The sequence below is a fragment of the Fusarium vanettenii genome, assembly GCF_000151355.1.
Source record: "Fusarium vanettenii 77-13-4 chromosome 7 genomic scaffold NECHAsca_9_chr7_10_0, whole genome shotgun sequence".
NCBI classification, from domain to species: Eukaryota; Fungi; Ascomycota; class Sordariomycetes; order Hypocreales; family Nectriaceae; genus Fusarium; species Fusarium vanettenii.
In genome coordinates, this window is record NW_003315875.1 from 1 (window position 1) to 23,568 (window position 23,568).

General features: G+C 45.5%; 7 protein-coding genes across 7 annotated transcripts; 2 read left to right on the top strand and 5 right to left on the bottom strand.

The window, feature by feature from the left end:
• Nucleotides 1-5,064: 5,064 nt before the first annotated feature.
• Nucleotides 5,065-6,069, top strand: NECHADRAFT_44961 (uncharacterized protein; the record flags this gene model as incomplete). The annotated part of the gene is made up of 3 exons (XM_003048982.1): nucleotides 5,065-5,429; nucleotides 5,481-5,625; nucleotides 5,650-6,069. 3 exons carry the CDS (start codon nucleotides 5,065-5,067, stop codon nucleotides 6,067-6,069), a joined length of 930 nt encoding a protein of 309 aa, XP_003049028.1.
• A 936-nt stretch (nucleotides 6,070-7,005) lies between these two features.
• NECHADRAFT_23647 (uncharacterized protein) lies at nucleotides 7,006-8,514 on the bottom strand (the record flags this gene model as incomplete). The annotated part of the gene is made up of 2 exons (XM_003049230.1): nucleotides 7,006-8,193; nucleotides 8,254-8,514. Coding segments are annotated over 2 exons (1,449 nt in total), but the record flags the coding sequence as incomplete, so codon positions are not given.
• A 608-nt stretch (nucleotides 8,515-9,122) lies between these two features.
• Nucleotides 9,123-9,964, top strand: NECHADRAFT_82479 (uncharacterized protein; the record flags this gene model as incomplete). The annotated part of the gene is made up of 2 exons (XM_003048983.1): nucleotides 9,123-9,163; nucleotides 9,223-9,964. The coding sequence occupies 2 exons, from the start codon at nucleotides 9,123-9,125 to the stop codon at nucleotides 9,962-9,964; spliced, it is 783 nt and encodes a 260-aa protein (XP_003049029.1).
• Nucleotides 9,965-11,106: 1,142 nt separating this feature from the next.
• NECHADRAFT_45511 (uncharacterized protein) lies at nucleotides 11,107-12,498 on the bottom strand (the record flags this gene model as incomplete). The annotated part of the gene is made up of 1 exon (XM_003049231.1): nucleotides 11,107-12,498. One exon carries the CDS (start codon nucleotides 12,496-12,498, stop codon nucleotides 11,107-11,109), a length of 1,392 nt encoding a protein of 463 aa, XP_003049277.1.
• Nucleotides 12,499-13,609: 1,111 nt separating this feature from the next.
• On the bottom strand, nucleotides 13,610-15,778 carry NECHADRAFT_94904 (uncharacterized protein; the record flags this gene model as incomplete). Its single annotated transcript, XM_003049232.1, has 3 exons — nucleotides 13,610-14,580; nucleotides 14,612-15,610; nucleotides 15,673-15,778. The coding sequence occupies 3 exons, from the start codon at nucleotides 15,776-15,778 to the stop codon at nucleotides 13,610-13,612; spliced, it is 2,076 nt and encodes a 691-aa protein (XP_003049278.1).
• Nucleotides 15,779-16,542: 764 nt separating this feature from the next.
• NECHADRAFT_82482 (uncharacterized protein) lies at nucleotides 16,543-18,670 on the bottom strand (the record flags this gene model as incomplete). Its single annotated transcript, XM_003049233.1, has 2 exons — nucleotides 16,543-18,482; nucleotides 18,568-18,670. The coding sequence occupies 2 exons, from the start codon at nucleotides 18,668-18,670 to the stop codon at nucleotides 16,543-16,545; spliced, it is 2,043 nt and encodes a 680-aa protein (XP_003049279.1).
• Nucleotides 18,671-18,952: 282 nt separating this feature from the next.
• Nucleotides 18,953-23,048, bottom strand: NECHADRAFT_45338 (uncharacterized protein; the record flags this gene model as incomplete). The annotated part of the gene is made up of 3 exons (XM_003049234.1): nucleotides 18,953-19,851; nucleotides 19,900-21,470; nucleotides 21,520-23,048. 3 exons carry the CDS (start codon nucleotides 23,046-23,048, stop codon nucleotides 18,953-18,955), a joined length of 3,999 nt encoding a protein of 1,332 aa, XP_003049280.1.
• Between the last annotated feature and the right edge of the window lie 520 nt (nucleotides 23,049-23,568).

The following is a 23,568-nucleotide window of genomic DNA, read 5'->3' on the forward strand; positions in this document are numbered from 1 at the left end:
AGAGAGGTATCTTATATTTATTTTTTCTTAATTTCTCTATTATTAATAAAAGTTTAAAATCTCTAATCTAAGTTATTATTTAATATAGAGGATATCTTAGTATTATAAGAGAGTATCTAATTAGTTCTCTAGTCGAAATATAGGTTAAAGTATTATAATTATAGGTACCTAAGTATAAGATTATAGCTCTAATTTAATATAATATTAAATAAGATTCCTTAGTTCTTTCTTTTAATAAAAACCTTAAGGTAATTAATCTTATAGTTAATAACTTTATTATTATAATTAAAAGGTATTCCTTCGAGGTTATATATTATATAGGGCTTATATTTATGCCTTTATAGTATCTTAAGATTATTTATTATCGCTAAGTTAAAGTAATTCTACTTAGCTCTATTATTTACTAAAGTATTTAATTATTATCCCTTAACTTATATTTTTAATTCTAGGTATTATTACTTATATCCTTTATCTATAAAATAAAGGGCCTTTTAGGGTAATTTATTCCCTTATTTATCTATTTATTACCTTATATTAAATAAGATCTTTAGTTTTTTAATTTATTAAGGGTATAGCTAAGATAATTATATTTATACTTATTATTAATATATACCTTATAGTTATAATTATCTTATTTATATAGCTATTTCTAATAGGCTTATTTTATAATCTATTTATTATTAGGGTAATTATTATAGTTTCTTCTCTCTATAGGGTAGACCTTATTAAGGTCGCTATTCTTAATATAGTTAGCATAGTCTTATAGGATCTTATTAATAGGTCCTTAGTTATTTCTAAGGTATAATTAGATATTTTAATATTATTCCTTATCTCTTTATTTTCCTATATATATAAGGAAATTAAATCTTTTTTTCGCTATTTATTTAAATCTATTATATATAGCTAAGATATATCTCTTATATCTCGGGTATATATCTTTATTATAGAGTATTACTTTTATATTAGGGTAGCTTTTTTTAGGAGCTTATTTTCTTTTTATTATAGTCTTTTATATAATAATAATAAATTATTATTTAAGGGTAATAAATCTATTTACCTTTAGGGTAAAGCGGATATTAGCTATATTAATCCCTTTATTTTACTTATTAGTCTTATATTAATAGGTTTTATAAGTAAGGTAGGGTTTATTATTAGGTCCCTATAATTATATAGGGAAATAATTATTTTCTTATTTACTTTAGATATATATACTATAATAATAGTCTTTATAGGAGATCTATGAGATTTCCTTATATTAGGGGTATATTAATTAGGTATACTTATTATCCTATATATTATATTATAGTTTTTATTATGAGTTTATAGTAGTTTCTTCGTGGTATACTGGGATAGGGATATCCTCTATGTCCGAGGCGTCTTTTTTTATTTATATTACCGTGGAGGGTCCTAAGTCCTCCTAGGTTATTCTAAGGATTTATTTTTACTATTTTTCGACCTTATATTTAGTCTCCTTGCGTCTTTATATAGCGTAGTATAATTCCTCGCTATACTATGCGGTAGCAATATAGATCGATTTATGCTAATAGCGGACTAGGTATCTTTCCGTTTTATACTATAGGTATAGTTTATTGTTTAGCTAGTATAATAAAGGAATAGGGAAATAATTATTCTTCTATTTTTCTTCTTTATGCTCCTCGCACTAGTAATATTAGTATAATATCTATAAAATGCTAGGGTATTTCTTATATATGGGGTATATATATATATCGTCTTATATGCTAAAGGGGGGTTTAATATATCTAGGGTCTTAAGCTATTACCCTATAGTATATATAGATATAGATATCTTATGTTTTTTTAGTATTTATATATTCTTATGCTATTTAAATATATTATTTCTTCGGCGAGTTTTAATATTAGTTACCTTCTTTATCGTAGAGTCATAGGTAATCTTCTTTCTATAGCTTATTATCCCTTTCTTTTTAGCATTTATTATAGATCTAAGCTATAGTGAGCTACTATTAGGCTTTAGCTCTAGCGCTATAGTTAGGGTTATTATAGTATCAGTTAGGGTATTATATTACTGTAATTATTTTAGTATTTAGGTCCTTATTAGGCTTATTAGTTAGTTCTAGTAGTAGTTTCTATCTTAACCCGTCTATAAGATAGAGCTATCTTATTTTTAGGGGTTTTATTATAATATATTATAGTTTTAGCTAAGGATAATTATTATACTTAAATTATTCTTTAGTAAGGTATACTTAGTTATAAGGTATAATAATTTCTCTTAGTTTTAAACTAATATTATTATACTTAGTCTAGGCTATACCTAGTATCTTAGTTATCTAAAGAGCTATCTATAGTTTATTATTAGCTTATATAAATCTTACTTATTTCTTACCTTTAGGGAGTTATTATTACTATAGCTAATAATAGCCTTCCTTAATATTATATTACCTTTTATAATAGATTTTTTTAATATAGTTTATCTTATAATAGTATTAATATTTAAGTCTATAATAGTTATATTTCTTTTATTAGGTTATTTTAAGTTTTATAGGTCTTATATAGGTTTTATAGGATATATCGGTTTATTAGGGTCGCCCTTAATTAGTATTAAATTAAGGTCTCTAATAATTTTCCTTATTATTGCGGGGGTTTTAGAGTTTTTTTTAGGAGAATTATTAATTATTAATCTTAATTACTTAGCTAATATAATCGATAAGGTTATTAGGTTAGTCTTCCTTATAGAGTTTAGCTTATATATCTTTCTTAAGTCTATTAAAAAAGAGTAATATAAGTAATTATTAATCCTATCTTAGCTTTAAGGCGAGTTAGAGATACTTTATATTATATTCCGAGGTAGATTAAGTTTAATTAAGTGCTTTAATTTCTCGTTTTATTTATGCCTTTTTATTAATAGTTCTAAAGGCTTACTATAGGGTGGCTTTAAACTTAATATAGTCGGCATAGAGTTCACGGGTATAAAAAGAGAGTTAGGCGAAAGGAGTATTAAAGTATTCCTTTATATTAGGTTTAAACTATATAGTAGTATACTTAGTAAGTCGTCTTATAGTATATTAGATACAGCTAAACTCTTATTTAAATTAAGTTAAGTAATATATTATAAAAGCGCATAATTATATAAGAAAGGTAAGTAATTTATATATAGTATTATTAAACTTCTCTAGCGGTTTTAGCTTTAGGATTTCTTTAATATCCTTATCCTTTATAGCTATAATAGCTATATTATTAATAAGCTAAATATTATCTTAGTATTATTAATTCTAGATTTCTTAACTAATAGCTATATAATTAATAAGTCCCCTAAGCTTATCTATTTTAGTAGTTATTGCCGTGACCTAAGCTTAGAGCTATTTAATTTTTTTATTATTATTATTTATTTCTTTATTATTATTAAGATTAGCCTAAATTAATATAATAAGAGTAAGTAAATAATTAATAGGTAAAACCTATTAGTAGTTATTACTAAGAGTAGCCTAAGTAGCTATTATATTTAATATTATCTAAGGTAATATAAGTAATCCTCTAAATAAGAGCTATTAATATATAATAATTATAAGATTCCTAAGAAATAACTTAGTCATATTAGGTCTATATTAATAGAGGAGAATATTATATAACCTTAAAAAGTAATATAAGTTATATCTAGTAATATACTTAAGGTATTAAGTATAACTAAGTTATATTAATAGCTAAGATAATTACTATATAAGAAAATATAATAAGCATATTTTATATACTTATGGTTAATCTTTTGATTAATATTCTCTAGGTTTAGTCTAGGGTAGGATTAATATTTCTAATATTTGGTCCCTAGACCGATGTGGGTAATGCTTAGTCCCTTCGGTCCCTTGCTTAATTAGAGTATTTCTGCTATATTTCCCCGCCTGGCTTATATCATAGCCGTGATAACTCGGGGCGGAAATGACTCATAATATCAAACCAGTGCGGACCTTAAATCACCGGTATCGCGACAGAAGAATTAAATATTATCGAAAACCCCTATTATGTTCAAAGATAATATATGCGCCAACTAGACAAGTTTAGCAATTCGCCGAGATATTACATTTAAGCTCTAATTAATATTTTCCTTCTCGTACTCCTCATAGGTTAACTCACCTTAGCAGCCACTACCTAAACCTTTCTATCTTTATAACTAAAACCTTCTTCCTTCCCGATAATTAAGTCACTCCTATAACTCAACGACTTAAAAACCTTAATCCCCCCTAAGCCCCGGCAACATATCCTCCATAGCCTATCCTCTATAGCTAACTTCCCCGCTTTACCTATGGTCTTCCTCTCGCCGGGCCTCTCTTAGCTATTAGATCACGTCTAGTAAGCTATCGATCTAGGCTATATTTCTCTTTATGACCTCGATAAATAGGTATTTATTAGGCTCTTTATCCCTAAGACTTTTAAGTAATAATAGCTCTTAGTATTATATAAAGCGCCTAAGGTTTTATAATACCCCTAGGTATTCTAAGGTTATAAGGAATATCTCTTTGCCTAGGATTATAAGCTTAAGATAAATATCTAGCTTAATAATTTAATCTATAATAGCTCTTATTATATTAATATCCTAAAATAATAATAATTATATATTATAAAAGAGATTATATATCTTATAGAGAGGGCTAGAAGGTAAAAGATATTAATTCTTATACTAAGTAGTAGTAATATAATTATATAACCTAATAACTTTAATTACTTAATTAATTATAGTTCTTAATATTAGGTTTAAAGCTATAGTATTAAGAGATTATAGCTTAAAAAGATAAAAAAATAAATAATTCTTTTATTTCTTATATAGAGGTTAAAATAATTAAAATACCTATAAGAGGTTAGACTTTTATAATAATATAGCTAGGTATAACTCTTTTATTACTATAAAAATTTAATTAAGTTATTATATTAATATTAGGTTATAATATTATATTATATTTAAGATTTATTCTTTATTATAATTATAGCCTAGCCCTTAATAGGTTAACTAAGCCTAAAGATCGTCGAAAACCCCGCTAGGTATTTTTTTATTCTTAACACAATAGAAAGGTCCCGTTTCGAGCTATTTTTTCGGCTCATGATAAAGTCAGGATACAGCCAAGAGCAACTTGATCAATTTTTTGACCATGTTGACTTACCCCAGCATTTACGAGGTCAACCACCTTCCTTGACTCTGCTAGAGGCTCTTCACATTCATACTCTATCTACACTCCCGTATGAGAACTTGTCCATCCACTATAGCCCCTCCCACCGGGTAGATCTGAACCCTCAACACTTGTTTCAGAAGATAATTATCCAGGGCCGAGGAAGGGGAGGTTTCTGCATGGAAATTGCCATCTTGTATAACCACATTCTGCGTGCAATCGGATTCGATGCTTATACTGCGGGAGTTCGAACTCGCGGGCGACTCCAAGGAGTTCCACAAGGGGATTACCCTGGATGGTAAGATGCATGCGCACGATGCATTGCCCCCATAGACTGACAAGACCTTAGGAATCACATCGTCAACATCGTCACATTCCCCGACGGCAAGAAGTACCACACAGACGTCGCATTTGGTGGCGATGGTGCCACGGCTCCAATGCCTCTTGTCAGTGGGCTTGTTCATCGAAATATGGGAACGCAACAGATCCGTCTGGTACGAGACTGGATACCCCTTTAGGTGCACAGGTCTGAGGAATCGAAGGTGTGGATCTACCAGTATCGCAATCAGGAAGATGCGGAATGGAACTCCTTTTATTCATTCCCAGGGATCGAGTTCATGGATCTTGACTGGGGCGTGGTCAACTGGTGGATCAACACTCACCCTACGAGTCACCAACGTGTTAACGTATTGGTGATCAAGTTCTTGAGAAGACCCAAGGAAGCCAAGGAGGATGAAAGCGACGGACTTCAAGAAATCTACGGGAAGCGAATGTTGGTAAACGGTGTTGTTAAGGAAAATCTGGGAGGAAAGACACGGGTGGTTGAGGAGCTCAAGAGCGAGGACGAACGGCTTGAAGCTTTGGAAAGATACTTTGGGATTACCTTGTCCGGAGAGGAGAAGGAAGGTATCCGGGGCTACGTCTCGGACTTGCAGTAGACACACAGAGTTTGCCTTGTCTTTGGTATAGAACGAAATTAGAATCTGGAGCCTGTCTGAGATCAAGCCTCTTTCCAACCAGAGACATGTTGTCAGGCATCTGGCAAGGCCCTCGTTCTGCATTGCAATGGTAACTAAAGAAGCTGATGCAGATAATCGTTGGGCTAGATCCGGGCCGGCAACGGAGCCCCTGGAAGACAATCGTTGGGTACTGATTAGCATTTTCAGCCGGGAGGAGGTCAAAATTTCCGTGTTGTAAGTCGGGCGTCCGACGGGGTGGGGATGAGGATTTCGGCCGAGCTCCACTTATCAGAAGTCCCACAATGGCAAGCGATATTATTGGTGAGACAGCATTCTGGAAAGAAGTGGGGGGAAGTCACTTTTGTCCCCTGTTTTCTGTCGGAGAAGCGCCGTCGGAGGCATCTCCGTCGGTGGGGCCCCGTCGGGTGGGGCCGAGTGGAGTATTCCGGCACGGTTCACGGCCGAGTTGGCACACCGGAATAGGAAGGACATTGGAGACGGTAGGACTCCCAAAACATGCTATCATAAGCCATTTTATCGCATGGACTCATTAGAGATGGTTTCCAATGGAAGCTTGATTGGCGTTGCAACACAAGCGACCCCTAAACAGGCTGAGTTTACGCCATCAACGGGTGGCTTTTCCCACACATCCAGCTCCCTTGAAGCCCTGCATTGGGCATCTTAGAGGTCGTCGATATAGATGGGCACCCAAAAGCAGAATGAAGCGCTTCAAGTAGCCATGATATGTAATTTCCTTTATGGCTGGTGGTATTCCCATCCGGCGAAGCCACTACTCAATGTGTCCAATACCTCCTGCGGTAGATCAAATCCCCCAACCAAATTTAGGGTCAAGACATCTTGTAGCCCTGCATCAGAATGTACATGGTCATTCCCAGAACGTACAACCGAGCTCAGCACCGAGCTAGACAGGCCTTCAAAGACATCTCGATATACTTTCCCCGGAGGATACCTTTCTACCATCCCCCATAGAATCGAGATGCATGTGTTAACACTTGCAGCCATGTCTGTGTGGTCCATGTTGAGAGAGACATGAACGATTTGGTGGTGGATGCAAAAGACCATTGCGACACCAGCCTTGAACAAATTATGAGCAGCCCGCCAGTAAAAGCGTAGTCGACCATCGCGGAAGGCTTGCTTGATGCCCTCGATGCTCTCTGCTGCACTTATTGCAAGTATTAGAGCATCGTGGTGCGATAGGTCGGTTGGGGATGTTGAAGGATAGTAAAGGTCTATCAGACTTTTGTGTAGGAGAGCGTCGTACAGGTCCAGAGGAGCCAGTTGAGATGAGCCCACGAGCGAGGACGGCGCCGAGGCTCGCCAAGCCATCAATCGCTGCCGCATGTTTTCACGCCATGTAGGTAAATCTAGGACCGCTCCATTTACTGGCGGGCTCTGACGAAGGGTCACGTAGATTTCCGACTCGAGTCTACGGCTTTCAATCAGCCGCAAGGCAAGAAATCGAGGGTCATCGACACTTTGAAGTATCGGTAAACACGCTGTGATGGCCTCGTCGGGGATGGAGAATGGTCGGTCGATGATGACACAAACAGTTCTCTCGAATATGTAGGTTGTCCAGAACAACCACCTACGTTTGTTCTCCTCTGTGTCAACCTCTGTTGTGACTGGCCGTTCATGATGTAAGCCTAGGTCGATGGCTAGCCGAGTCGCGAGACCCAGAAAGTGCCAGACTGCCGTGAGATCTGATGCGAAACAGCTGTACTGAATTATCAGCAGCAAGTTACACAGATGACTAGAGTCACCAGCGCAAAGCAAATCCGGATACTGGGCGAAGACATGAACGGCCGTTGCAAAATAACCCTCAGCTCTGGAAATTGGGAATGACGAGTCAGTCCTGTTTAGGAGCAAGACGGCCGTGGCAAAAACTGCAAAGACGCGGAACTTGTGTAACGCTATCAAAGAGTCTGACTCGGCCTCCGAAGCAGGTCTGTCGGTGTACAATTGTTCCAAGGAAGCCAGCAAATCCTCTCTCGACGAAATGACAGGGGAGAAGAACTCGGTGTGTTCAAAGTACGTGGCCACCAGTCGCTGGGCAGCCTCTCTACTGGGCAAGCTAGCTCGGGTCTCAAACGGCAGCTCTCGGAGAAAGGGCCGATGGTCTGTTGGCTGACCTAGGTCGCTCACGGGCGCACGCAATAAAGAGTGGAGAAGAGACTGGCTAATCATGCCCCTAGGCAACTGTGCCGGGTGCCCGTTGAGGAGGGACTGAGCATTAGAAACGTGGCTGGGACCACTCTCATGCAATTCGGGGTGCGTCGGAGGTTCACCGGACTCGTTCGGGGGTCCCGGTGCGAGGCTTTCGGGAGAAAGCTCCGAGACAGAAATCCCATGGGAGGCGAGTTGAGATTCAAGATAAGCAACCCGATCTTCAAGGTTTCTGATATAGCTGTGGAACAGCGTCAAAGAGAGCACATGGCTAAAGGGGCTAAGGGGTCGAACCTTCGGGGGGCGGATCGGCCGTCGGCGTCGGTATTGACACAGGGAACGCTGGCCCGATCACAGTTCAAGCATCCAGCGGGAGTTGGATCACAGCGTTGTTTTCTAGAACGACACCGAGAGCAGGCTGTCATGTCGTGGAATTGAGTAGTGCGTGACCTTTGGTGGTGGGATGGCGGAGGAATGAGAAAAAGTTAGACTGATTGCAGTTTATGTGCCTGATAGGCTAAGCCCAAGCTTGAGGTTTACTAATAATATAAGCCCACGCTACTCTCTCAAAGGGTAAAGGATTTTAAGTAAAATAAAAGAATTTAAAAGAAGTATTAAATTAATTTTAATAATACTATTATTAAATATTTCTTTTAATAAAGATTAATTAGTTATTCTCTTTTAGATATTTTATAGGCTCTTCCTAAGTATAATACTTCCAAGCCTCTTTAGGACTTAGATTACTCACACCTTTATTAGTCTTAGAGATATCACGTCACCCATCACAATCTTCTCTCAAACACCACACCGTCTCGAGCAGATCACGAGGCTTATCCACCCTAAGCAAGATGGCCACACCGACGAAGCTGATCCAGTCGTTGAGCGGCAGGTTAGTAGAATGCCACCTCCTGTTACTGGCGATCATCGGAATATCTAACCTGTGTAAAGAGCTCTGGGATCTGCTGCGGCAAATGTCCCAGCCGCCTTGGGTCCCATTGTCCCTGATTTACAAGCCCAACGGCCCAGCAGGAACATAACGCTCGCTGGGAGATATGGTTCCATCGTCCCTATTAGCCCTGCCCACGCCAACGATCTATGGGAATCCCTACAGGTCCCTGAGTCGGCGAGCCTCTTCGACTACCTCTTCGACGAGCCGTACCCCTCTTTAGATGCGCTCAACAGCGCCCTCACCCAGAAGGCGGCGGCATCTGATACATGGACCTACGCCATTCTTCGGAAATCGCCCTCTGGTCCACCAAAAGCCGTCGGGATGGCCTCGCTCATGAGAATGGATCTCCCAAATCGAGTTATTGAGGTTGGGAGCATCCTGTATACCCCCACCCTTCAACGCACCCCATGCGCCACCGAGGCGATGTATCTGCTGGCCTCATATGTGTTTGAGACACTGGGATTCCGGAGGTACGAGTGGAAGTGCAATGACTTGAATGCTCCATCGCGCCGGGCGGCCGTCCGACTGGGATTCACGTACGAGGGGACATTCAGGCAGCATATGATTGCCAAGGGCCGCAATCGCGATACGGCGTGGTACTCTATGCTAGATGGGGAGTGGCCAACGATAAGAAGGGGATTCCAGGAGTGGCTAGACCCTTCCAATTTTGATACGGAGGACAAGCAAAAGAGAAAGCTTGAGGACTTTATGGCCGAAGTGTCAACGAAATCCGATGCCTAGAGGTTCTAAGTAGCGACCGAGAGAGTAGTCGAACCAAGTCTCGTCATAGAGTTGAACTGTTACTGACCTATCTCTGCTGAATGACTGTTCAACTCTGGCTCTCCGTACTATGTTAAGGCTTCGTTTTGAACTTCAGTCATGCATCATGTGCTGAATGGCTTCGGTTGAAGGCTTTTCGCTTGAGGCGAGCCGCTTAAGAGTTTACCCACTGATCCATCGCTTATAATTTTTCCAAGGGCTAAGAACTTACCTACCTTTTTCGATCCCTGCCTCTGACCTGAATCGACTATAGGCAATTGTGATACACTTGTCGTAAATGGATGCTTAGTCCATCTCTTCGGACAGCTCTCAACTCTTGATGACAAAATCTGGGGAGTAATGAAGCCTGGTAAGGCTTGTTGCTTGGCCGACAAGAGCTTTTCAGTTGCGGCCAAGGTCGCATGAGCGTGAATCCCCATGTGATATCCCGCTGCCATGCCATTCCCCCACCTGACCCCAGTTACTTGGTTGCGCACTACCAAGAGAGGGTTGGTTCTAACGGAAGTTCCCTGCCGGTCCACCGGGCCGGGGTATTGTTCCTTCAAACGCCTTCGGACCCAACTGATCATCTCCTGGAGTGCTACATGGACGGCTTGGCGAATTAGAACATACGGATGTAGATTAGTGGTTCAATGAACGGTGACCTGAAGGAGAGATGTCCGCTTAGTCACGCCGCAAACAAGCCTGGAGCCGGAGCCGAGTCCGGTTTTTGACTGCCTTTTCAATGCCTGGGAGCGCTTTGCCGAGACAAGCCGTCTTCGGGTGTCACGGGAAGTTGATGATATAGTGTGCGGGGGAAATGTCCTCTGAAAGGACCAAGGAAAAGGGGTCGCCCTGAGTGTTTCACGGGGGTTAACAAATGAACGAGACATTAGAACATGACAAAGGGGAAACCAACACAGTTAAAGCATGATAGAATCATAAATATTCATAAAGTATGATGAAGATCGGGAAAAATAACCATGATCCAGGTGATAGTTTAGAGCTCTCCTATCTGCTCTTACTAACTAGACTTTATTAGCTATCGTTAGGGAGCGGCAAGACAACAATGGTTGCTTGTACTCGTAAGTACCCACCAGAACACATCTAACCAGAGCCGGCTCCTACACCTTCTCCCACCTGAAGCAGCTCATCATTGCTGCCCTTCCGTCAAATTTCTCCTGATTGACGGCCACGCCAACGCGGATTGACTGATCATCAAGACACTCTTCCTGGACTGGTTCCTCAAATTCTCGACGAGTGTCAGTAGGCGTGTTGACTTTCCAACCACGGACGACGAGAAAACAAGCCACTGCGGCTAGGAACATAAAACCGGTGAATAATTGTGTACCCAGATAAGACTCTGTCCCAGATACAATCGGTAAGGCTATTGGTTCACTGAACAAGGAAGGTAGGGCAATAGACAGCCAGACCAAATTCAGCGCTGTCGGGACCTGTTGAATCCCCGCGACTTCTGCTGTAACAGCGCCAATGGTTGCCCAAAAGGTCCCGGCAACAGGTCCGCAAGCAATAGAGAATAGAACAAGAACAGGGTACGTTTTGGCAGGAATCCAGACGGCAAGCGAGAGTAAAGACGCAAAGAGGGTCATCAGAATTGACATGTTGAGGCGCCCGGTCTGATCACTGAAATAGCCAATGACGGGGCGCCCGAGCCCCTGTCCAAGGTTAAAGAGGGCACTGATAAGAGCAGCCTTCGAGGGGTCGAGCCCGATCCAGGTTGCGTAGTTGGACAGGCTGAAAATCAGGATCACGTACGCAAGCATGCTGAACCAGCTGAAGCCAAGCAATAAGAGAAACTCAGGTCGGCGGAGTAGTCGAGTATCGAAGGCCAACTGAGTCGATCCAATCGCGCTACTGCGGTCTTTCACAAGACAGGCGCAGAGAGTGTTGACAACAAAGGCCACGATGCCCAAGACACGAAGTGTCCACGGGACCCCGAATTTTTGGATCATGGCACCCGAAGCAATCGAATAGATCAAGCCACCAAGTCCAGAGCCGCTGGCGGATATGCTTGTGGCAAGGGAGCGGTGCGTGCTGAACCATTGGGGAACAATTGCGGCAGCCGGACTAAATAGCAGTCCCATTCCAAGGCCGAATAGAATGCCTTGGGTAAAGAATAGGTGGAGGGCCTTTGTAGCAAGGCTGGCCAGTATCAAGCCTGCCGTGTGTATTACCACGCCACACAGCATGGTTGGTCTCGCCCCGATCTCTCTCGTTAGAGCTGTTGCGATAGGTGAAACCATCAGAGCACAGCTGATACTGAGAGACCCAATGAAGGCATATTCTAGAGGTGTGGCGCCGGCGAAGTACTCGACCGACAGGTAATGGGCGAGGAACACCCCATAGCTCGAGTTGAGGCCCCACGTGTGGGCATTGATCATGGCAGAGGCGGCTGTGCAGACCCATCCGTAGCCACCGTTCGGAAATGTTGGGACTGTACCGGCCCGGAACTCATCGGCAGGGGAAGCCCTGCTGCCTCGGCGTCTAAGTTGCATTCCGTGTTGGCTGTTGCAGTCTGTGTCTAACATTGAACTCCGCTGTAGAGCTGGGGAGATTTGAAGCTATGTTGAGGTGGCCTGTGAATGGATGTGGTTGGTTGTTCACCTGAACGAGTCGATGATAAAGGGCGATGGGCATCGTGGAGCCCCTGATATTTTGTGCTGAACATGGAATTGCAAGCTGAAGTACCCCAGACTCCTTATCAACCTGATCAATGAGTATGTGAACGTCGCAACCGGCCCGGCCTCATGACCGAGAGTGTAACCCGAGCTTCTCTTTTTGGACTTCCCAGCTTGGGGAGCACGAAAGCCTCGGAATGTCACTTATTCAGTAAGGTGTCTCCATAACCCCCGGAAGGCCGACGGATGCCAATGACGGATGATTTGGAATCAGCTTGGCGCAGTGGGGTTTGAGACCGATTTTCCCACCCCCTGACTCTGCCACCAACGCCGAGCCAGATCCATCGGCAAGCCTACTACGCTAGCTTTCCGAGGGCTCATACCGCCTCGATATCGCCTTGGAAAGGCTTATTTAAGTGGGGTGCTATTGTGACGGTTGAGAGCGAGCGTGATCGTCACGGGATGGATGATCTTTTGTGATTCTCCGCATCGTACCCCCTATCGTGGCATGTGCAATTGGCCACTGAGCTCAACCCTGCTCTGGATCCCAGACTGGAACCCGCTCGGTTACCTTCTCCCACTCGCGACCACCAGTGAATTGTATCACACTTTGGCTAAACTCAATGACTTCCTTTTGCGACCGGAGTTCTTCAATCAGTCACAACTCTTCACATAATTTGACAGCTGTATTCCGGCGTGTACCTCAAACCGACCATGATTTTACATAGAAGGAACGAAAAGAGGCTAATTTACAGTTATACGCTATGAAGGGAGACTCGGCTTCTGCTGTGTGCTGAAGTTTGTCACTTTGTTCGCTCTTATGGTAATCAATCACAGGAAATGCAACTAGCTCAATAGCCATAGAAACATCAATCTATAGACAGAGATAAGAAACTGAACTAGACTCTTGCATTCGTCACTGATCTAACCCTCCACAACAATATGTCATGAGCCGAAATGGCTCCCACTTACTGACTTCTGCTACCGATCAAAGCTTGGAGGAGGTACTAGAGCCCAAGCAGCACGATTGAAGTGGCTCCTTCTCTGCCTTGTAGTCATGTCTCGAAACAGTGTCCACGCAGATGGCTGAAGGAGGAACCCAAAGAGCAGGGTTCTTCTCAAAGAAGTTGGAAGCCCGCATCATAACAGAAACCGGTTCAACTGGCATGACTGGGAAATCCTCGGCGCGAGGGAAATGTGTCAGACCGAATTGGATGTAGCAGACAATATCGGTATTTTCAATTGTCTCGTTGCGGTTAACCCAGTCATCAATCGTTTGATTGAACGGATGACCCGTTTCCCCAGTTGATCGACAGACATAGTCTCCGGCAGGAAAGACCTCGTAATCTCTGTACGGCACGACCCATAGACTCTTGTGGGCGAATGCAGCTCGCTTGTGCACAATGCTTCCTTGCTGCGCTAGAAGAGGCGGGCAGCTGGTGTTGATAATCTTATATGCTGGAGGCTTGCCTCTGCGCCTACTACCGGGGTTGATGATATCCCAGGTCCGGCCAGTTTGGTGCGAGTAGTTGGCACCACCCTCTGTCGAAGTCTGTAGAGTTTTCTTCTTGCAGAAAAAGCCATTACCATAGAGATTTCCTGCGGAACCAAGAGGTTTGTCACTCAAGACAGCATCGTTCTGCACCACTGAATTGTTTGGTCCATCGATTTCTGGGTTAACGCGAAGGGAGAAGATGTGTTGGTGGTTGTGAGCGTTGATGAATGGAGCAACCTCTGTACCATACGGCGCTGCGGTTTCCGATGGGTGAAGGCAATAGGTGTTGAGAATACCCGTCAGCTTGACATCGAGTTTGTAGGTACCATCAAGGGAAAATGTATGATAGAAGCCGTAATCATAGTTTCCCGCCGTGATGAAGTGGGAGATGATGAGCTTTCGGTCTCGTGCCGAAATAACACTTCCATCACGATAATCAGTATGCTTGTAGAGAAGCCCGTTGTCTTCTTCGTGGATGCAAATCGCGTTTCTCACTATGGCCGAGTCGCCAGAGGAAACAGCCATGATAGCATCGAGATAATGGATCACCCTTGCAGTCGCAGCCGAGTTGAAGAGAGTTGGTCATAAGACCCATTCCGTATTCGCCGACATCGAAAGGATGTTTCTGGTGATGTGGAGGATCGGGGTTGCCATACGGGACAACCATTTCGACCACACTAATACGGTTGAACAGGCTTCGTTGGCGGTTCTCGTAGGGGTCGTGGACAGAAACGTCGGAGAGCACAATTCCCTCACGATAGTTGAAGCCGATATGCATCTTGAGGCCAGCCCAGGCGATTTCGTTTCCACGCATGTGGAATGAGACTCCTTGAGGCTGGGTGATATCGACGGGCTTGAGTCTAGCATGCTGATAGCCATCTGCGATAAACTCGGGAAGGAAGTTGTGTTCCTTCAACTCAGGCTTTGTGCGTTCACCGTTGTTCACTCGACGAATATCAACCGCGAGAACCTTCTCAGACTCAAGATCGATCACGACTGAAAAGTCGAGGGGATGGGCGAACTGGTTGTCCATGGCCGACTTGCGGTAGAAGACCAGGCCGCGCTGGATGCGCCGATCCTTTCCCCAGCGCTCATCAACGTCGATGGCCCAGGCTTCGATAAAAATATTGTCCATGTCGGTAATGCCGATCTCGCGACAGGCTTCAACCACGAGAGGATTCTGACGGGCAATTCGCTCACAGACATCCATATCCTCAACATTCATGATAGGGCCTGCTCCGGGACGAAGCTGATGAGATTCGACATGGCCGTTGGTAAGGTCGACAATGAGCTCGGCAACTTTGCTAGTCACCTTCTCAATGATGATGGCAAAGGCCTTGCGACAAGGTCGGGGACCATTTCCTGAACGGAACGCGGCGTACTCGGTCTTCTTTGGTTCCCGGAGAGTAATGCAGTTGAACTTGAAATCGGTGAAGCTGCAGTTTTCACGGATGAGGCGTGCTGCGAGACGAATCTCTTCAACAGATAGCTGATCTAAGCATTTAATATGTCAGCCGCCCTGATTCAATGGTCCACTGGCATCGAAGGGCACCTACCAAGGGGATGGGGTTGGCCGAAATCTTGAGAAGGACAGGGTGCAGGATCCCTGGCTTCTTCCCGCAAGATGATATAGCCAGGAACGGAAGAGATATCCTCAATCATGGTAAGAACTGGTGAAGTGTAGAGGATATGCTCGACAGCTTGAGTGGCAAAAGAGATGAAATGACAGGCAGGTGGCAGCTCTCAGAGGGTAAACTGAAGGTGGTGGCAGGCTCTGGTGTCTGTTTCAATGGTAGGGGATATGAACCTCTCTTTATAGCCGTCACAAGTATTAACAAAACCATCTCCTCGTACTCAATACCATTTTCAGCCCGGTTACAGTTATTCATGATTCTTGGTGCAAGTCAACTTACTCTTTCAGATGTTCTTGGCGAGCTAACCGTTCTGGGGTAAAGAATTACACATTTCTGATCTCCTGCACGCAACACGCCGTCCGGAGGCCCAGAATCTGTCCACTGGGCGAAGATTACGAGAAGGCTGCAGTGAGAGAGGAAAATGATTCCTCATCGCCATGCATGGGGCTTGTGGGCTGGGTGGAAGTTGATCGGAGTTGATCTTATTCCCACCCCAGGTGATGAGACTCAGGCAGGGGATGGCGGTACGGGATGCAGTAAGGGCCATAACCAGAAAACAAGAACATAGAATTCATGCGAAAGCGTGTTTCCATAGACTTCTCATCTTCTATAACAGCCCATGCGTCTTGGGCTGCTGTGCTAAGGTCCTTGATGTGATATTTGGGCTAGAAGACCCGCAAGGACTTCAAATGTTGGACTTGGTTTTTAGCACTTTAAGAAGGGATTCAAATCTTGTAGCTCATCACGCTTAAATCGTTTGCCTCATTTCAAGGCGTGGCTTAACCACGTTGTTCACATAATGGTGTAGTAGTTTGTCGCCCAGCCACTCTCAGACTGGGAGTGAACAACTACCCTGAATTCCATGTCACCTTCCCCCTGGTCCTCATCTTCACTGCTCACCTCGAGTTCGGCCTCTAAGATATCGTTCTGGCCTGTTTGAAATGGCTCCTCCTGCTCCTTGACTCGCGCCGCGATAACGTTCCAGTGCTCAGCACGAGTCCTCCGCTGAAGAATTTCACCATCCAGAAACATCATGAGCTTTCTGGCATGTCGAACATTCCAGATACCCTCGCGTTGGCCGTTCTTATTATAACCCTGTAGCCAGTTGACGATCCACCGGCGAAGTTGGGGATCAGTAGTCCACCAATATGCACCCACAACAGCTGGCATCATTCCATGACCAAAAGCCTCCGTGATGGCACAACTATTGGGAGAGAGACCGGCAGCGATTCGACAGATGTACAGTGCCATAGAGTCTGCATTGGAAGGGGGTATCTTGGTGCCATTCTCTAGGTATCGGGTACGAGCTCGCATACGTGTGCAGATAAAGTGGGCGTAATTCACGGCGGCGGCGGTAGAATCGATAGCAGTAGGAAATGTCAACGGATGAACCTGAAGCGGATCGGGATCTCCGGCTTGTGCAGGGAACGAGACTGGGTTGTCAATGCCTGTGTCGACAGGCATTTCCAGCGGTGAGAGGCACCGTTGCCACTCAGTCAGCCTGGCATCTAGTGTCTCCAGCTTGCCCGTCCACTTGGCAAACATTGATGGTGTGCAACGAAACTTCAGTTCAAGTTGACCAACTTCTCTAATGAAGCCCAGAAGTCGATCACGAGCTGACATTGAACCCTGGATCATCGTTGAAAGCTCATGTGCGACACCAGGATTCATATCTTTTATCCCCGTCACAGCTAACTCCTCATTCTGCAACTCGACGAGCAGGGCCATTCTGGCAAAGACTTGGGCGAGGATCCGGCCTCGAGGGACTTCTCTGATCCGTTTGTGCCAAGCGCTAAAAACCCGGCTTGTGGCGCGCAAATGTGCCCTCCATAGTGTCAGGTTGCCTCGACCAAGTTCAAAGTTGGCTAGTAATAATCGACATAGGAACCAGTCGAGCAGCTCTTGCAGGGGAAGACTGCTAAACGCTTCTGGTGTGTTCTGTGGATGCTTGATCCTCAAGGACCTGAGCGAGTTGGCGTAATGACGGAGAGCGTGTTTCTTCTGTGTTGCCATTGCTGGGGTGATCAGTCCCGGGGATGTCTCAATCGACAAAGTCAGGGCTGAGACGGCAAGTACAGCGCTCCAAACGTGGGGAGCAGCCGAGTAGTCTCCGTTGAAGATATCTTTAAGTGGCAATATTGCCGATAGTCCGCGGATTTGGTTGTCGAACAAGCGCTGACAATACTCGGAATCTTGAGAGAAAAGAAAGCAGTCATACGGAAGGGTTGGGCCGAGGGATAATGAATCGGGGATTGAAGTCTGTAGTAGCGAAGATTGTACCAGTGCACATGCATTGTTGGGCCCGAGAGCCCCAATGTCTCCAAAATCGACTTGAAATGCTTGTGGCGGTGATGATGGTAGCTGTGGCATGATGCACAGTTGATTCTCTGTGTCTTGTGGCCATGGAGTCCCCAGCAAGTCCCAGTTCTCGAACAGAAACTCTTCGCCCACAGGCGTGTCGATGGTCAAGGTTGGTACAGGCACCAGATCAGGTTGAGGTAAGTTTTCGACAATGCCCAGACCCGCCAGTGGTTCAATTGATTGACAGGGACTTGTTGGTGACTCTTGCGGTATTGGTGATCTCGTAAAAGATCCTGACGCTGAGCCTTTGCGTACTCGTCTTGACTCAGGTTTCTGGACTCTTTCAATGACCATCATGGTCTGGTCACGGAAGGAGATGCCTCTTGCATAGCCCCCACAGGTCCGGTTTGCCTTGGTACACTGAATTGGTACTATTAGCTGAGTCCAGAAGAGGTTGGGTATGACCAACATTATTACACTCCGGCTGTGCCTTGTCGCACCTCAAGTGCCTCTCACGACAAGTGACGCATCCGAGGCGATCACGGGATGTAACATTCCTCCTGCGGACTTTGCGGGCTGTTGAAGAAGGGGGTGATGCTTGCGGCTCAAGATTCGACATGATGATGATGTTGGAGGTGAATGAGATGAAGAGAGGAGTTCATGGCAGATAACAGATGGGGAGAGAAAACGCGGAGACGATTAGTTAGCTGGTCGAGATAAGGGACACAGGGAGCCGAAAGAGGAGATTTCAGTGACCTTATCCCTGTCGAGTCAGGGTCCCTTGTCAAGGGTTCTTATCGCTGCGATTGTGGGTCATTTATCTCCCCAACTGACCTCGAGACACGATTAGATAAGATAGTCATACGATGAAGCCATCCATTGATGAGAGAAACAGAGCCCTTCAGATAACTAACAACCTTTGAGCGTCCCGCCGTTGCTCCTGATCCATGCTCTGCCAAAGCTTCCAAAACTGACCCTGTCTCGACTCAAGCAGAAGCCTGGGGACCCCGCGTTCGATGATTCTACCCTGATCCAACACGTATACCTCGTCAAAGTCCACAATTGCCGCTAATCTGTGCGCTATCGCCATCACTACCTTGTCCGAGAACCTCTCTGCCAGGAGCTTCTGCATCCGACTCTCGCTTTCTGCGTCCAGACTTGCCGTTGCTTCGTCAATGATGACGATCCGGGCTGATGTTGCTAGTGCCCTTGCGATCGCTATGAGCTGTCGCTCTCCTTGAGAGAGGTTGGCCCCATCGCGTTCAATCTGCCGGTCAAGAGACCACTTGACCGCGCCGTCACTGTCTCCCATGACATCGGATAAGATCTGTCGCAACCTCTTGTCGGGTACGGTGCCGGTAAAGTCCAGGTTGAACCTGAGCGGGCCAGTAAACAACATTGGGTTCTGAGGGATGAAGCATATGCCGCGCCGCAAGTCTTCCACTCCTACCGAGTCAATACTCACGCCGTCTATCAGAACTCGGCCATCAATTCTACTGGTCAATCCCAAAATGGTCGCCGCCAGGGAGCTCTTTCCACTACCAGAGCGTCCAACGATGGCCACTCGCTGTCCTGGGTGTACCCGGACGTCAATGTCGGCCAAGATAGCCTTTTCTGGCGAGTAACCAGCAGTCAGGTTGACTATCTCGAGCTCGCCCCTGGTGGGCCACTCTTGATCTTTCATACCTTCATCTCCCTCGGGCTCGTTTTTGGGCTCTTGAGGAATTGCGTGAGTGTACTCCTCAATCCTCTGGAAGCAGTTCATCTCGATCTCCAATACACTCGATAGGTACACGAGATCTTGGGTTGTTAGCCTTGGTTCATACTGAAAGGGGGTTATACACTCACATAGTAGTGCTGTACATAACGCTGAAGCGCTTGTCATACTAAATCCGACTACCGCTGGATTCGCGTTTGGCGAAATGATTGCGAGTATGGCAGTAGACACTTGGATCAACCCAGCGAACACATCCATACGAACAGCGAGCCATCTTTGCGTGCCGCTTACCGTTTCCCAACCGCGTAGGTACTTTTCCAAAGATTCAAGGAACAAGTGTCGAAACATGGTCTCTCGGTTGTACGCTCGGATGATCTCGCCACCAGACACAGCGTCGGTGAGCTCGGACAAAACAGGAGACAGAGAAGCGGCGTACAGCCTCTTTGCGGCAGTCGAGCCATACAGGTAGACTCGCCCGGTAAACCAAGCCATACAAAGGAAAATGAGGGCAGGAAGCAAGAATAGTGGCAGCATAGAGGATACTGCTGCTAACCGGAAACCGATGGAAAGGGAGTTTTCGACGACCTGCTTGAGCAGCTCATTGACAGTGTTGTCTTGTGAGAACACATCCGAAGAGAAGCGGTTGAGTATCTGACCGGCTGGTGTCGACGTGATCCATGGAAACGTGGCCCCAAACACCGAGACAAGCATCCGATAATGTAGCTTGCGACTGGCTCTAATGGCGCCTCTGTAGAAGATCAGAGTTGATGCGCAAGCCAGTACGAGTTGTGAAATCCCCATCATCGAGTATACGGATGCGAAGAACAGCGAGGTCATGTCTGTCTTGCGCTCCTGGTCGAAGCTGTAACTGGCAGACCACTTCGTCAACCAGAGTGAAGACAAGGTGTCAGCAGCCTGACCTGATAAGATCAAGACACACAACAAGGCCAAGAACGTCGGAGACCCAAACATGCCTAGGTACTTGAAGATGGTAGACTTTCCGATGAGACCATCCAGGACTTTCTCGGACTGAGCACGCGATGAGTCTTCCCCTGTTGGTGGCCTGGAAAGTCGTGTCTCTCGTATGACTTGGGTCTCCGAGTCTGGCTCGTGGAAGAGTTCAACTTCCCTAATGTTTGATGTCTCGACGGCTCCAGGCTTGAGGGCGGTCGTGTCCTTTTGCCTCGCAGAGACCCGAGCCTCTCCGTCAACCAGTTCCACAACCTGATCGGCCTGACGACATATCTCTGCCTTGTCCGAGACTAGAATTGTTGTCCGACCTCTCATCAACGGCCCAAAAATGCACTCGTCGATGACGTGGCTGGAAGTTGTTGCATCCAAAGCCGAGAGCACGTCATCGAGAACGACAATGTCTGTATTGGCGTATATAGCTCTGGCGAGAGCAACACGAGCCTTCTGGCCACCTGACAGTGAGGATCCAGCCTCTCCAGTAGTAGTAAGATCACCATCTGGGAGAAGGCGGAAATCGACGTGCAGTGCCATAGCTCGCGTGACCTCGTGGTATCTTTTTGAGATGAATGGCGCACCAAAGAGGATATTGTCTCGGATGGTGCTGTTACGGATCCATGGAGCCTGGCTTGCGTACGATATAGTCTCGGACCCGTTGGAACGAAGGGACGCTTCGCCAGAGATCACTGGGGCTTCTCCAAGAAGGGCTTTGATAAGTGTGGACTTGCCGGATCTTGCCAAGAGTCAGCATTCACTGTGAAATTGAAGGAGTATAAACCTACCCAGTTTTCCCTTTAATAACGGTCAAACCACCTCGAGGAGCCTGGAAAGAGATGCCCCGCAGAATTGTCCGGCTTGAGTTATCAGGCAGTCTGACAGCAATGGATGCGTGCCTTGCTCCAAGGTAGTTGGCTCCTTCGCCCCTGCTTTCGTCGCTGTAGGGGGTCGTGAAGGTTGTGTCATCTTGTTCCAGGAGGCTGTCGACATCTTGATCCAAGAATTGAACCACCCGGTCAACGGAAACCATAGCCTGCGCGTGTGTGCTGACACCAATAACAGCCAGAGACATCATGCCTTTCAACGTATTGAAGACTGACACAACTGTAAACACGACAGCAGGACTGAGGCGATGCCCAGCAATGAGAGTGTGGATACACAGCGACAGGATCAGTGGGATGAGGACGAAGGCGGAAGAGAGAGTCTCTGAGGCCGTGGCTATCACAAGCTTCTTCCAGATAGCACGAAGCTCTGCCTTTCTCTTCTCACCGATCCACAAGGTGAAAGCTAACGATTGACCAAGCATTTTGATGGTCTGAAGCCCATCGATGACTTCGCTGACACGACGGACTCTTGCCTCGATTGCTCCCATGACCCGTGACTGGGCGCGGCCTTGGTATCGGTTCACATACCAGGAAATGGGAATTCGAGTAAATACAATCAAGGCCAATCCAGGGACACTCGACCAACCCAGCGTCTGGTACAAAATAACACTGGCAACAGCCACCTCAATAGGAACCATGAAACCAGCCATGATGGTGTATCTCAGGACAGAGATCTTGTCGATGTCTGCGGCGACGTGGTTTGTCACCTGGCCTACATCGATGCGACCACCGTCCCTTTGCTTCAGAATCTTCTTGTGGATAACGCAGATGACCATTCCCTTGAGTCGGCAGATTGTGTCGGTTGAGAAGAACTCGAAAGTCTGCATGAACAAGCCACGAATGACAGGAGAGGCACCAAACAGAAGGGCAGAGAACCATGGCCGAAACGATCCATCAGGTGCACTACCCTCGAGACTTGTCAAGAGACTTCGCAACCCAATGGCTCCCAGAAATTCGGAGAAGCCGCAAAACACCATGAGAATGGCCATAATCAGAAGTCGATCCTTGAAAGTATACCATAAGGCCTGCCTGGTAGAGTCTGATTTGCGCCGCGCCTCGACAAACTTGGTCGACAGCAAGAGGGGGTCGGCGGCCACGGTCAACTCTGGAAGATGGTCCGTATCAAGCTGTCCCACCTTCTTGTAGGCCGAGGCTACGAAAGGTGTGACCCATCCGTAGGACCACCATCGGACAATGGGTGAGCATGTCAGTGAAGGGTGAAGAGACGAGCCTCCGTCGGGCAGAATGCTATGTGCTGGCGTAAAAACGGGGAGGATAATTGATGCGAGTAAAGTTGAGGTCAGGTTGCAGAGAGTGAGTGTGTCCAATACAGGGCGTCTTCCAGCTGAGGGGATAATGACGAGCGGATAGACGATAGTAGGGACGGTATTGACCAGGAAGAGGATAAAAGAAAGACTGTTGGCCAGCATATGTAGAAGTCGCCTATATATGGGAGAAGAAAAGTATGCCAGTCGAGCCAAGAGCACGACACTCTGCCCATCATGCGTTAGCTAGGGCCACTAGATAGTCTAACAAAGTCGGGACTCACCCATGCGGCGGTGCAGGAGGCACCTTCAAGGCGTTGATATAGTGTAGATGTACTCAAAGCCTCCAAAAAATGAGAACCAATAGCAAATACTATAGCAACGAGGCTGAGTGTGTTGAAAAAGACATGGCTCGACGTGTAAGTAACCAGCTTGTGTGACTGTTGACGGCTACGGGCGAGTTGAGCCCAGAACAACCCCAGGAGTGTAAGGGTGCTTCCCAGGGTTAGCGAGACCCTCAGGACTGCCCCTAAAGGCATTGTGGTATTTGAGTCGGCCATTAAAACATGAGCATGATGATACCAGAGCTGCCAACTAAAGGTATCAGTGAAGGTAAAGAATGGGGAGTGGTGTTGATGTAATCTACTGTAGCCAGTTGATCGATTCGCTAATGACAGTTGAACCG